A 16129-nucleotide genomic window follows, 5' to 3' on the forward strand; every position below is an offset into this window, starting at 1 on the left:
AAGGTATATCATACAGTATTGCATACAATTAAAAAACTATATAGCAGTGGACACAAGGCACTAAATATAAAAAGCATGCATATTCTTTATAGCAGACATTTGCAAATGCTTCAATTTATGTATATACTTGGCTTAGAGGTTAGAATAGTTTTATACTGTGACCAGAAGACAAATAAAACAATTTCAAGTAATTATTTTTTAAATAAATTTGTCTTTTGGCCTTTGTGCTATATGCCATGGGGAAATCTTTTGTTTACTAAACAAATAAAAAAATCTTTTATTTCTAAAATCTAAGGGGAATATATCAATATATATACGTATATATATATATATACACACATCTAAGAGAGATTGTTAGTCTAGATCCAAGAAGACCAAAAGAAAGTAAAACCATTTATGCCAGTCACCTTGGGAGACAAAAATAAAGCATAATGTAAAACCACAGATGTGTAAAAGGGACAGATATCAGTTTTAAATGTTCTAAATACCAAATGTGGAATCTTGAGTGTTTTTTGCATTTTTAGTAATTACTAAATGCAAAAAACTCACTCCATACAGTACTCACCCTTCACTTAAGTTCCGAGGTAAGCACAAACATATAAAGAAGAAAATAGTTAACTATTATAGTTCATTTATTTTTTAAAAAATAGGGAATAAGCAAAAGACAACTTCAAATGTGGTCTTAGCCAATTCAGAAGAGAAATATGACAAGCATAAAATGATTTTAAAGGAAAAAGAAAAATTATTCTAAGAAAAACATAATTTGAAGTGGAAGATTATTGAATTTTAAATTTCACTTCTCTAGAAATGTAACTAAATGTTCATAGCTATTTTTTTTTTAAACAGCTGGCGGTGACCACAAGGGGGTGAATTTAGATTTGAAGTCAGGGCCCCCTCTGGCTACAGAAGGAGGCTTCTCTGTGAGTGCTGCCCTGATGTGATTGCTGCTGGCCTTAAGAGGGGTATGGGGGACCCTGAGTGGAAGGGAGAGGAACTGACTTACTGCGTGCATCCAGCACTGCACAAGAGACAGACTAACTTTAGGGGATGTGTGTATTTCCTTAGCTAAAGACATCCTTCTGTCACAGGAGCAGAAACATTTCTCAGCTTCCCGTCTCCATTTGCTTAAATCCTAGGCAACTCATTTGGCTTCCCAGATACCCAAATAGAGGGTAGGCCCAGAAATAACTGGACTAGAGTATCTCTTACTGTGATCTAATGTACTCTCATGTCAAGTCTGATTATACCTGGCCACACTGAAATTGGGGGCAGAGCCTGGACAGTAGAAACAACCTTGAAAGAACCCCTGAGAGCTCCTGCTACCTATCATTCCAAATAGCTCTGCCAAAATTGCCTGGAAGACTTACACTGTTGCTTACCATTGCAAATTTAAAACGTACAGTAATTTCTACACTAACTTGAAAAAATATTATAGAAATAAAACAGCTAATGAAATAACCAGAAAAAAAGTAACATCAAGACACAAGCCTAGATTCTGGGAGAATGTCCAGAAGGAAGAAAGTCAGAAAGTTGCGTTTTGTTATCTCTGTCATAGGTAAAAACTGTTATCAGTCTACAGCCCTGAAATGATAATTTCACTGGTTGTGTCTACTAATTCCTGCTGTCAACCTAAATGGAATAAACAAAAAGCTATTATCATCAACAAAGACAGATTCCAAGCTCTCTCTGTAGAGGACCTACATTAAGTGTTTAAACAGACATAATGAAGTATAAAATAGTTCCTAGCCTTTAGATTCAGAAAATCTACTTAAATCATACATGTAAAAAAAAAAATAGCCACAATACTATGCAGTTCAGGATAAAGAAAGGCTTCATGAGAACGTAAGACTAGAGTTGGCCCTCCCAGGATGCATAAAATTTACAAAGCAGGACAAGGAGGGTGGGCATCCTAAGACTTGAGAATTACAGTCTGAATAAGGCAGAAAGATTGGAAAGCATCAGGCCTTGTGAATAGACAAGTTTCACATCCGCTGAAGAGATGGGGGAAAAAAAGGAACCTGGACATTTTGTGCATGTAGTGAGAAAAAAATAGTCAAAAAATATAAGTACCCAAACACAAAGGTATGAAAATCTAGTAAAATTGTACTTATCACTGCTTGATTGCTATTCTCTATATAAAAGAGTCTATGAATAAAATGTCAGTAGGGAGAGACTGGAGTTCAAAAAACTATGTTTGAGGGCTTTTCTTTTTTCACAGTGGGGTTGATAACAATCATAGAGTGTTCAAGGCTGCTTGTAAAATTGTGCTTGTTTTCACTCATGTCCAATGATAACACCTTCGATTTGTAAACACAAATAACTATTTTTCCATATATTGTGAATTCCTTCTAAGGGCAAATGTTCAAATCATCAGGTTCAGTTAATATAAGTACAATCTACTAATTGGCTGCATTAGCCAGCAGAGAGACTGTCTATACCTGCTGTCATAAGTTAATAGTAAGGACAGGGGTTCTGAGGGAGCCCAGAAAGATTACAATAAAGCACGCCCTAAAACTAGAGCAATATAAGTTGTACCATGATAAATCTCATTTTTAGAAGAACAATTCTAGTATTTTTCTTCTTATTTAGAATATACAACTAATGCATACTTGTTTCCAGGTTTCTTTCCTTCTAACGTATTTAGATGTTGTTCAAGCGTCTCCATAAGACTGCTGGGAGCCTACAATAAGAAAGTAAAAATAAATGTATGCATTGTTTACTTTCAATGTAAACACACTGTAACATCACTGTAACTCTACATAGTGGAAGTCTGTGGACGGACCCCGATATATATGTGAGATAATTTGATTCCAGATTCTTTCAGTATTTAAATATTTAAATTCCATGGACTTTCAGACAGGCCCGTCTTAAATATACTTAACTCCACTGCATAACAAATAGCATCACAGTATAGCAAATAGCATTACAGTGTGGTTTCAGTGTAGAAGTTACATTGGATAGACTTTTACTAAGATATTACTTATATGCAGTAAACTCAAGACAAGTTCACCACCTCCTTCCCATAAGACCACAGTAAAAAGTAGTATCTGTATCCAAGTCAAAAATGTAAGTGCCCAAATACAAATTTACAGAAATTTGAAAATACAGTAAAATCTCACTTATCTACATTCGACTGAAATATTAGGAACAACTATTTTAATATATTTTAAAAAGGTGGTAAGAGTTGTGGGGAAACAAACATAATTCTAATAATTAATAACAAGATTTTATTATTGACCTATTTATATATAATATAAAAATATATTTATATGTATAATAAAGTAACTTTTAGCAAATATTAGAGCATGTGTATTGACGATTTAATAAATTTCAACTCATTAAGAAGTACTTGAATGTTTCCTTTTTATAAATAAAATTTTAGGCGATATAAAGTGATGATATTTTATTGTATATTTAAGGAGAAATAATAGGTTCATGCAAATATTTCACCCAATCTATTTCTTAAGCATTAGAGATTTAATTTCATCTTTCTCAAATAGTTGCAATCGAAATTAGACCTTAACAGCAGCATAGGCATTCAAAGAATGGCATTTCTAAAATGAAATATATAACTATACTTATATTTAATTCTAACAATTTTTCTTTAAATTAATGTGAAATTAATTTTGGAAAGACATTTTAAAGATAATCAAGTAACTATGCTAACTGATAAAAGAACTCACAGAATTAACAGACATTCATATAACGGTATCTATTACACTATACCTTTAGTGACAGATTAAAATACTTATTAAAAATAATATTGAAAATTCAGAACTTTTATTTAATACTCATTTTTCATTTCACCAATAGAGTTGTAAACTATCTTAACATTATGTGATTATTATACTTGTAATGATATGATTATTATAAATGTAAATTACCAAATGAATGAAAACATGTAAATTTAGATATATAAAAATTACTAAGTGAACCAAAATATGAACTTGATCAAAATGATGAAGGTAAGATAGAAAAGAACAGCCCTGTCAGCATTAATTTAAAAGCTTTAACTACAGAGTTAAAAAAAAAAAAAAGATTACCAGGGAGATATAACATGTTTAGAAAATTATAAGAATTAGGATTTTAAAATATAACTCAGATGAATATGGACTTAATAAATTTTAGTAAACTACAACTAAGACTATACTTCTAAGTTTAAAAAATGAATTTTAAGAGAGATACAGAAAACTTTGTTCTAGATACCAGATTATAAACTATAAAGAAATGCTCATTGAATAAAGAATGTACACAGTAACCTTAAAAAGAAAAAGTATAAATTGCTTCAAAATTTTTAGATGAAGTCACATCTGATAACTTCAAAATTGTCATACTAATTGCCAATGTTGTTGATGATGATGATGATGGATTTTAGGAGGATTGGGCATACAAATTTGTCGTATTTCTATTTTTTTAATTGGGATAGCAGTAAGGAAAGAAAATAAGCCATAGAACTTATTCCCAGTTAGAAGACTTAGATATTCTGAATGTTAAATATAAAGTAAAGAAAGTGATTCTTTTGCTAAACCTAAGTTTAAAATACGGTCTAAGAAAAATGCTATTTATAGTCACAAAATAGCAACAAATACGGGATAACCAAAAATAGGTAATATTTTATCCTATTAAGTTCCTTAGTTACCTAAAACAAAACAAAACAAAAAACCCAGGAAGAGAGTTCACCATTTCATCCATTGTGTAAAGCTTCTTACTAAGTGAGAAAATTGAAAAATTAAGTAGCAGTCATAAAAGAAATCACAACAGCTGAAAGAGAAATTTGATCAAGGAATACAAGATGATCAAACTGACTTTTGTGTTAAAGGGAATTATTTAGTAATAAACTGCACATAAAATTAAGTTTGGAGCATTCCATCCTAGAGGCTTGAAAGTGCTTCATCATTTATATTTCTTATAAGGACATGTGAAATCAAAGGGAAATAAATTCCTCAAATGACTTTGGAAAAAAAAAGTGCTTTGATAGTAATATCCAGGAGTGCAGGAATGTCTGCCTTTCTAACTGCATCTATGGCAGCAAGGACATCCTGGCATGCAGTAGAAAATTAGTGAAAAAACTACCTCTTAAACTTCCAAGGAGCAAAACTTTGAGAATGCCTCTGCTGTTGTAAAAGGAATTCAATATAACAAAATATAATTAGCAGGCTCTACGGTTGCTTATTTTAAAAAATGCCACAGTCAGTAGACCAATCAGATGAGAGCACCAGTCCAAAGAACAAGAGTCAGCCTGTGAAAGCTAATAGATAACAAACATATCATGGTTGCCGACTCATCAGTTGTATGGTCCTTAAAAGGAGACCTTTCTTTACTGGTAGTTTTCATATCAACCAGAATTCCTGACATCAAAACCTAAGATTTTTTTCATAAATGAAGATATTTTACATTTGGAATGCACATATGACACAAACAGGAAATAATATTAAAAATTATTTTCTTGGAACAAATTCATAGCTGATTGTGAGCCCAGTCTCCAAAAGAAAGCATTCATCTACAATTTAGATGCTATAGATTATAGAGCATCATTAAAACCAAATTTTAAAAAAGCAATCAAAAGATCATTCAAATTTTTAACATTAGATCTAAGAAACCATTTGAAAGTGCAGAGGAGAAATATTTCAGTTCTGATATATTCAGTTCTTACCCAAAACAGTTATTTTTGAATGTCCTTAAAAATTTCATTGATATTCATGAATAATTTAAATGTAATAATTATGATATTATGTGCATAATTTTAAAAGGGTTACAGATGATCGCATTCATGTTTAATGTACAGTTTCTAACCTAAAAGATATACACTAAATTCATAAAGACATTCATGAAATTCCTCCATTCCATTTTGCTTCAAGAGGAATTCTAATCGTTTTTTAAGTTACGAGCATTCTATTCCTACTCCCAGTAGGAAGCCCTTCTGGTCTGTGTTTCTTCTTTAACACTCTCTTCTGACAGGTATTTTTGTTCATTACCATGGCTAGATTGAGTGGCTGTGGTGGCCACAGACAAGCCTGGTAGAGAGCAGAAGCTAATCTTAGAAGAGTAGATCCAAATCTGTATAACCTGGTACTTCTAACCCATCTGTAGATTAATCCTGGTTTCAAGGATGAAACACTGTCTAAAGGACTAACCCCAGAAGAATTCACATGCTAACTCAGAGGTAATCATAACTGTCAGAGGTCTATATCCTCAGTTTAGTTAGAGACTTCCATTAGACCTAGGGGCTCTACATTAGAATAAAGAAGGGTATTTAGCTCTATGTCACTCACAACCCCAAAAGAAACCACAGGTTACTTATTAAGAAATTTCAGAAGCGTATCATATTCTTGTATTGGGATTTAAATGTACAAGGAAAATTGAACTAGCGGAATTTTTCTACAAACAGGTAATTTAAAAATAAATATTTTTCCCCATTTAAAAAATCTTTTAGGTTCGGGGTACAAGTGCAGGTTTGTCATATAGGTAAATTGCAAGTCACAGGGGTCTGTTGTACAGATTATTTCATCACTCAGGTAATAAGCATAGTACCTGATGGGTGATTTTTTAATTCTTACCCTCCTACCACCTTCCACCCTCCAGTAGGCCTCCATGTCTGTTGTTCACTTCTTTGTGTCCATATATACTCAGTGTTTAGCTCCCATTTGTAAGTGAGAATGTGCTGTATTTGGTTTTCTGTTTCTGCATTAGTTTACTTGGGATATTGGCCTCAAGCTCCATCCATGTTGCTGAGAAAAATATGATCTCTTTTTTTAATGGTTGTGTAGTATTCCATGGTGTATATGTACCACATAAAAATAAATGTTAATATTGAAATTAATATGGTGCTTAATGTCCTAACAAAAGCAGAGGACAGAGTGCTAACAGATTCTGATGAATTTCCACCATGGAAAACTTCCTAATAGACCCAGGACAAGATTTTATTTTCTTTGAAGGAGGAGTCTCTGTTTCCTAAATTATGAAAACACACAGCTTAAATCATTTAGTAAAATACTATGTTTCTGGGCTTCTTCAGGGAGAGACTATAAAAATCAAAATGACTATTACAGTATCATTAAAAATTTAATCCACGTGTACGATTTCAATGATGTACTTTTCGGTGATATGCTACCATTGTCTCATGTTAAAAGCAAAAAGGAATTTAAGTAGTCCTTTGAATATTTCCTTGTCTCCTTTCAGACTCTGCTCAAACTAAGTGTGACAGATAAGAACCTATCTTCTTAACTGAGAGCCTAGTTTCTCTTTTATTCTACAGTAAGGGTGTCCACAGAGTTGAAATACAGATGATTTGCTACTTCTAGAAGCTATTCATTAGCTTCTAAATGACAGAGTTAAATATTTTAATATCTTAAAAGTTAACATGTATTACTTTTGTGGGTTATTTTTTATAATGTACTATAAATTTTACTAAAACTGATTAGTTTAAATGAAAACACACTTATTTTCTTTGCTTTTAGTTATAGTTTACAAAGATAAATCTATATCTAATAAAGAGATTTTTAATGGTATTTTAGACACACTTAATTTTTTGGCCATATCCAAAATGATTGCAATATCTTATTCAGGCATGTGCCTCATCAAAAAAACACTATTTTCTCATAGTAGCAGAAATATTTCATACCAATATTCTGTCTGTGAGAAAGAACTATCTCCCAACTTTTAACTGAAAAATACAATGCTACCATGTTCTGAATTTCTCTGTGAATTTTATTCATAAAGTATTCTTGATATTTAATTGTTATTTTAATAATACAAATACAGAAGATCATTTCTTTGAGTTTCCCTAATTTTTAATAAAAATTTAAGGATTAATACTGTTTTAAAGATGGAAACATTTCAAGGCATAATAAAGACAGCAAATTATTTAATGCATTTTGATACTATTAAAAAGTGGATATCTTTCATTATAACAATTTTTTCTATTATAATGACTATATTTACAAGGACAGAAAGTTCATATATTCATTACTGGTATATAAGATAGCAGCTCTATGTTTTCTCCTGTTATCTCTACAATATAACATTATTTCTAGTTAGATAACATGTTTGAGATATAAATTTACCATAATAGAGTGCTTAGCAAAAACAGTTCCTGCCAATTATGAGAAAAGTTATACAATAAAGCTGTACCTTGAATCTATATATTAGGATCCATACAAAGTACCCTCTTCACAGATAAAGTGATTGATACAGAGCCTCTCTATTGTTGTTATTTACTAGATGGGCTCCAGAACAGTCACTCATCTACCACTATTTTGTAAGCTTATTTTATACACGGACATGCCTTCACTTCATAGGGGAAACAAGTAGTTAAACCGTGACATCAGAGTTTTCCCTATTCATAGTCTTTCTTCATATCTGGGACATGTTAGAAACTAGGAAGACAAGCAGGAGGAAAAGTTCTAATATTTTGATTATCAGGCCTACAAGTAGCTAAAGCTACTTTCATAGCTAAAGTACTTTTATTAACATTATTCAAGGTTTCCTTTTGATCAGGTTTAAAATGAAAAGATGAGTTCATTTACTAAATTCAGTTGCCTTTAAATAAGAAACTGTATCATATGAGTAAGCAAGTCTTCCTATTACCTCCAGAAATATATTCAATAGCTAGAAAAAATAAGTAAGGTAGAATAATTTCCAAGAAAGTTGGTTGGCCTAAATTAAAAATGTATGACATTCTTACAAGACTATGCCTATTTGTGACAATATATGGGTTAATAACCTCATGCATCTTCCACTGAGAGAGTTGCTTACCTGTGTGAGGTCAGGAATGTCACCTTTATCAATACCAACTTGCTGTGGATTTAAAAAATTAGAAATTAGAATTTTTTAAAATTATTTTTTTCATTTAATAGATGATCACCTACATAAATAGTTAAAACAGCTCAATATTGAGGTACATGAATTATTTTACATATTACTCTTACTTCGAACATGTACTTTTTAGGCAGTTTTTTACTCGATGTAATAGAGCAATAATTTCATTAATATAGCTAGATACAACAAATGTCTAGAATTTTACTAGAATCCAGAAAGAAATGACAATAAATTGAAGCATAAAATGTAATGGTATCCTCCTTAGTTAATAGAAGCTGAAAATGTAAAACACTGCTTAGATTAAATTTAGTTAATTATGCCCAGCTTCTGGATAGGGAATGTTCATTTAGTTAAAACTCATTCAAAGTATAATTTCCACCCTTTCTCCCACAGACCTAACTTTGTTAGTTTCTTATATATCCTTTCAGAGTTTCTTTATGTATATTCAAGGAAATAGGAAATTATATATATATACTCATTTCCCCATTACTATACAAATAATAGCATATTATATACAGGAAATTTCATCTTTCACTTGAAAATATATTTTAGAGATATATCTATATCAACACACAGAATGTTCTCATTTAATAAACAGCTTCATAGAACTTTCTTGTCCTATAATTTAATTAGTAATTTATTAATGGACATTAAAGTTGCTTTCAATCTCTTGCCATTGCAAACAGTGCTGCACATACCATTTTGCACCTGTGTGTACATATCTGTATGACATACTTGTAGAAGTGAAATTACCAGATAAAAACATATTGTTAATTTTGTTAGCATGTAGGTAGGGGCAGATAAAGAGAGAGGGGAGGAAAAGCAAATATGAAAAAAATTAATAAAAGTGAATCAATGAAGAGACCATATTTGTTTATTATATTGCAATTCTTTTGCAGGTTTGAAAATTATTCAAAGTAAAAACTTGGGAAAAAACACAAATCACATGTATCATTTTATATAAATAGTGAAATTGAGGTTCAAAGAAACAAAGTGGGTTAAGCCAAAGTATCTCTCTCTGAGAAATGAAGAGCTTTGATTATACTGATGGAAATGTAGAAGTAAATACATGAAGCAAAAGTGCTGGGCTGCTATAAAGACAATAAAGCAAACTGGCTATCAGAAAGTCCATTTGTGCGTCAAATGCTGAACTACCTTCTTTCCTTTTTCTTCTCTATGTCTACAGCAGGTTTCCCCATCTTGGCACGATTGGCATTTGGGAAGAACAATTCTTGTTGGGGGCTTTCCTGTGAATTGTAGGATGTTTAGCAGCATCCTGGCATCTACCAACAGGATACTAGTAACCACCCTCTCCAGTGCGATAGCAAAAAAAAATCTCCAGATGCCATACTTTTGACCAAAGAGAGTAGGGGAGAGGCGAAAGCAAAATCACTTGCTGTAAAGACCACTGATAGTACTTGCCCTAATCTCTCTGGATCGAATAATATTTAAATCCAGAATTCCATATTTTCCTTCTTTTTTTCTGTACTACCAAATATTATTTTTTATTAATTTCTTTTTTTAGATCCATTTTTATTTTAGATTCAGGGGTACAAGTGCAGATTTGTTACAAAGGTACATTGTGTAATGCTGAGGTTTGGGCTTCTATTAATGCCGTTACCCAGATAGTGAACACAGTACCTAACAGGAAGGTTTTCAGCCCTTGACTCCCTCCCTTTGTACCTCCTTTTGGAGTCCCTAGTGTCTATTATTCTCATCTGTATGCATGTATCCAAGACAGCTCTCAGTAACAACTGAAAAATGTGGTATTTGGTTTTCTGTTTCTGCATTAGTTCACTTAGGATAATGACCCCAGCTGCATTCATGTTGCTGCAAATGGCATGATTTCATTCTTTTTCATGGCTGCATAGTATTCCATGGTGTATATGTGCCACATTTTCTTTAACTAGTCCACCACTGATGGGCACCTAGGTTGATTCCACGTCTTTACTATTTTGAATACTGCTGCAATGAACATATGAGTGCATGTGTCTTTTTTGGTAGAACAATTTATTTTCCTTTGGGTATATACTCAGTAATGGGATTACTCAGTCAAACAGTAGTTCTATTGTTAGTTCTTTGAGAACTCTCTGGACTGCTTTCCACAGTGGCTGAACTACATTACATTCCCACCAACAGTGTATACTAGTAGTTCCCTTTTCTCTGCATCCTTGCCAACATGTTGTTTTTTGGCTTTTTAATAATATCCATTCTGACTGGGTATAAGACAGTATCTCACTGTGGTTTTGATTTGCATTTCTCTGATGATTAGTGATGTTGAGTGTTTTCTTCAATTGTTTGTTGGTCACTTTTATGTATTCTTTTGAGATGTGTTTGTTCATGCCCTTTTCCTACTTTTTAATGGGGTTGCTTTTCTTTCTTGAAAAACAACCCGAGAAGTATACATCACCCGAGAAGTATACACTGCACCCTATTTATAGTTTTTTATCCCTCACTCCCTTTCCACCCTTTCCCTGAGTCCCCAAAGTCCATTATGTCATTCTTATGTCTTTGCATCCTCATAGCTTAGCTCCCACTTATGAGTGAGAACATATGATGTTTGGTTTTCCATTCCTGAGTTACTTTACTTAGAATAATAGTCTCCAATCTCATCTAGGTTGCTGTGAATGCCATTATCTCATTCCTTTTTATGGCTGAGTTATATTCCTTTGTGTATATTCACCACAGTTTATTTATCCATTCATTTCTATTCTTGTTGATATGTTTAAGTTCTGTATAGATTCCTTAGTCAGACACAAAGGTGATGAATATTTTCTCTCATTCTGTAGGTTGTCTGTTTACTCTGCTAATAGTTTCTTTTTCTGTGCAGATCTTTAAACAGGCTTCAGTTGTCAATTTTAATTTTTGTTGCAATTGCTTTTGAGGGATTGGTCATAAATTCTTTGCCAAGGCCAATGTCCAGAAGGGTATTTTCTAAGTTTCCTTCTAGCATTTTTATAGTTTGTGGTCTTTTCATTCATCTTTAGTTAATTTTTGTATATGGTGATAGGTAGGGAATCCAGTCTCATTCTTTTGCATATAGCTATCCAGTTTTCTCAGCACCATTTTTGAATAAGGAGTACTTTCCCCTTATTATGCTTATTTTTGTCAACTTATCAAAGATCGGTTGGTTGTAGGTGTGCTGCTTTATTTCTGGGTTCTCTATTCTGTTCCACTGGTCTATGTGTCTGTTTTTGTACCAGTATCATGCTGTTTTAGTTATCATACCCTTGTAGTATAGTTTGAAGACAGGTATTGTGATAACTCTGGCTTTGTTCTTTTTGCTTAAGATTGCGTCAGCTACTCCACCTCTTTTTTGGCTTCATAAAAATTTATAGTAATTTCTTTTAGTTCTGTGAAAAAGTGACATTGATAATTTGATAGACATAGCATTGAATCTACAGATTTGCTTTGGGCAGTAGAGCCATTTTAACAATATTGATTCTTCCAATTCATGAGCATTAGATGTTTTTCCATTTGTTTATGTCATCTGTCATTTCTTCCAGTAGTGTTTTGTAGTCCTCATTGTAGAGATCTTTTATCTCCTCCGTTAGAGGTATTCCTAGATTTTTAATTTCTTGTGGCTATTGTAAATGGGATTGCATTCTTGATTTGGGTTCTCAGATTGAAAGTTACTGGTGCATAGAAATGCTATTGATTTTGATGTTTGTAGGTAGACTTTGTATCCTAAAACTTTACTGAAGTTGTTTATCAGGTCTAGGAGTTTCTTGATGGAGTCTTGAGGATTTTCTAGGAATAGAATAGTATCTCAGCAAAAGAGTGATAGTTTGACTTCCTCTTTTCCATTTGGATTTCTTTCATTTCCTTCTCTTTCCTGACTCCAGTATTATGCTGAAGAGTAGGTGAGAGTGGGTATCCATGTTTTGTTCTAGTTCTTAAAGGGAATGCTTCCAGCTTTTGCTCATTCAGTGTGATGGTGGCTATGGGTTTGTCACAGATAGTTCTTGTTATTTTGAAGTAAGTTCCTACAATGTCTAATTTGTTGAGGGCTTGTATCACAAAGGGAGGTTAGATTTTACAGAAAGCTTTTGCTGCATCTATTGAGATGATTACGTGGTTTTTGTTTTTAATTGTTTATGTGGTGAATTACATTTATTGTTTTGCATATGTTGAACCAACCTTGAATCCCAGAAATAAATCCCATTTGACTGTGGTGAATCAACTTTTTGATGTGCTGCTAGATTTAGTTTGCTATTATTTTGTTGAGGATTTTTTGTATCTATGTCTGTCAAGGATATTGGCTTGTAGTTTTCATTTTTTTGTTGTGGCTGTGCCAGATTTTAGTATCAGGATGATACTGGTTTCAAAGAATAAGTTACAGAGGAATCCCCCCATTCTCAATTTATTGAAATAGTTTCAGTAGGATTGCTACCAGTGTTCTTTTTACACCTGGTAGGATTTAGCTGTGAATCCATTTGGCCCAACGCTTTTATTGGTTAGTAGGTATTTTACTACTGAAGTCAGTTGCAGAACTTGTTATTGTTCTTTCAGACCAATAACAGACTTTCAATTTCTTCTTGGTCCAATCCTGAAAAGTTGTGCATTTCTAGAAATTTATCCATTTTCTCTAGATTTCTACTTTGTGTTCATAGAGGTGTTCATAGTAGTCTAGAGGATTTTTTTCTATTTTTGTGGGATCATTTGTAACGTCACCTTTGTCATGTATGACTGCTTATCTGGGTCTTCTCTCTTTTTGTGTTAATCTAGCTAGTGGTGGATCAGTCTTTTTTTTTTAATTTCACTGATTCTTTGTATGTTTTGGGGGGTGGTGTCAATTCCATTTACTTATTTAATTTCCATAAGTTATTGGGAAATAGGTGAAATGGTGTTTGATTACATAAGTAAGTTCTTTAGTGGTGATCTGTGAGATTTTGAAGCACCCATCACACGAGAATTATACACTGCACCCTATTTGTGGTTTTTTATCCCTCACTCCCTTTCCACCCTTCCCCTGAGTCCCCAAAGTCCATTATGTCATTCTTATGTCTTTGCATCCTCATAGCTTAGCTCCCACTTATGAGTGAGAACATATGATGTTTGGTTTTCCATTCCTGAGTTACTTTACTTAGAATAATAGTCTCCAATCTCATCTAGGTTGCTGTGAATGCCATTAACTCATTCCTTTTAATGGCTGAGTTATATTCCATTGTATATATACACCACAGTTTATTTATCCATTCATTGATTGGTAGCCATTTGGGTTGGTTCCAGGATTTTGCAATTGTGAATTGTGCGGCTATAAACTTGTGTGCAAGTATCTTTTTTGCATAATGACTTCTTTTCCTCTAGGTAGATACCCAGTAGTGGGACAGCTGGATCAAATGTTAGTTCTACTTTTAGTTCTTTAGGGAATCTCTACACTGTTTTCCATAGTGGCTATACTAGTTTACATTCCCACCAGTAGTGTAGAAGTGTTCCCTGTTCACCACATCCATGCCAATATCTACAGTTTTTTGATTTTTTGATTATGGCCATTCTTGCAGGAGTAAGATGGTATTGAATTGTGGTTTTGATTTGCATTTCCTTGATCATTAGTGAAGTTAAGCATGTTTTTTCACATGGCTGTTGGCCATTTGTGTTATCTTCTTTTGAGAATTGTCTATTTATATCCTTAGCCCACTTTTTGATGTAATTGTTTTATTCTTCTTGCTGATTTGAGTTTATTGTAGATTCTGGATTTTAGTCCTTTGTCAGATGTATAGATTGTGAACATTTTTTTCCCACTGTGAGGGTTATCTGTTTGCTGTCAATTCCTTTTGCCTTGCAAAAGCTCTTTGGTTTAGTTAAGTCTCAGAAATGTATCTTTGTTTTTATTGCATTTGCTTTTGGGTTCCTGGTCATGAAGACCTTGCCTATGCCAATGTCTAGAAGAGTTTTTCCAAAGTTATATTCCAGAATTTTTATAGTTTTAGATCTTAGATTAAGTCCTTAATTCATCTTGAGTTGATTTTTATATATAGTGAGAGATTAGGATCCAGTTTCATTCTCCTACATGTGACTAGCCAATTATTTCAGCACCATGTGTTGAAAAGGGTGTCCTTTCCCCACTTTGTTTTTGTTGGCTTTATTGAAGATCAGTAGGCTGTAAGTGTTTGGGTTTATTTCTGGGTTCTCTGTTCTGTTCCACTGGTCTATGTGACCAGTACCATGCTGTTTTAGTGACTATGGCCTTATAGTGTAGTTTGAAATCAGGTAACGTGATGCCTCTAGATTTGTTCTTTTTGCTTAGTCTTGCTTTGGCTATACAGGCTCTTTTTTGGTTCCACATGAATTTTAGAATTTTTTTTCCTAATTCTGTGAAAAATAATGGTGGGATTTTGATGGGAATTGCATTGAATTTGTAGACAGCTTTTGGCAGTATGGTCATTTTTCACAATATGGATTCTACCCATCCATGAGCATGGGATGTGCTTTCATTTGTGTTGTCTATAATTTCTTTCAGCAGTGTTTTGTAGTTTTTCTTGTAGATGTCTATCACTTCCTTGGTTAGGTATATTCCTAAGTATTTTATTTTTTTGCAACTATTATAAAAGGGGTTGACTTTGGGAGGCCAAGGTGGGTGGATCACGAGGTCAAGAGATTGAGACCATCCTGGTCAACATGGTGAAACCCCGTCTCTACTAAAAATATAGAAAATTAGCTGGGCATGGTGGCGTGTGCCTGTAATCCCAGCTACTCAGGAGGCTAAGGCAGGAGAATTGCCTGAACCCAGGAGGTGGAGGTTGCGGTGAGCCGAGATTGTGCCATTGCACTCCAGCCTGGGTAACAGGAAAACTCCGTCTCAAAAAAAAAAAAAAAGGGAGATTGAGTTCTTGATTTGATTCTCGGCCTGGTCGCTGTTGGTGTATAGCAGAGCTACTGATTTGTGTACATTAATTTTGTATCCAGAAACTTAATTGCATTTATATCAGGTCTAAGAGCCTTCTAGAAGAGTCTTTAGAGTTTTTGAGGTAAACAATTCATATCATCAGAAAACAGCAACAGGTTGACTTCCTCTTTACCAGTTTGGATGCTATTTATTTCTCTTGTCTGATTCCTCTGGCTAGGACTTCCAGTACTATGTTGAAAAGGAGTGGTGAGAGTGGGCATCTTTGTCTTGTTCCAGTTCTCAGAGGAATGCTATCAACTTTTCCCCATTCAATATTATGTTGGCTGTGTGTTTGTCATAGATGGCTTTTATTATATTGAATTATTCCCTCAGATGCTGATTTTGGTGAGAATTTTAATCATAAAAGGATGCTGGAGTTTGTCAAATGCTTTTTCGGCATCTATTGAGATGATCATGTGATTT

General features: G+C 33.4%; 1 protein-coding gene across 46 annotated transcripts in view; it reads right to left on the minus strand.

Moving 5' to 3' along the window:
* The window catches only part of SNAP91 (synaptosome associated protein 91), a 155515-nt gene that overhangs the window by 62454 nt on the left and 76932 nt on the right, over window positions 1–16129 (minus strand). For all 46 annotated transcript variants that reach the window (XM_078369676.1, XM_078369647.1, XM_078369657.1 and 43 more), the window contains 2 exons: window positions 8755–8796; window positions 2610–2680 (listed from right to left, as the gene is read on the minus strand). In XM_078369676.1, the coding sequence (XP_078225802.1) occupies window positions 2610–2680; window positions 8755–8796 (113 nt within the window). The remainder of the gene's footprint in view (window positions 1–2609; window positions 2681–8754; window positions 8797–16129) is intronic.

This window comes from Callithrix jacchus, chromosome 4 (genome assembly GCF_049354715.1).
Source record: "Callithrix jacchus isolate 240 chromosome 4, calJac240_pri, whole genome shotgun sequence".
Taxonomy (NCBI): domain Eukaryota; kingdom Metazoa; phylum Chordata; class Mammalia; order Primates; family Cebidae; genus Callithrix; species Callithrix jacchus.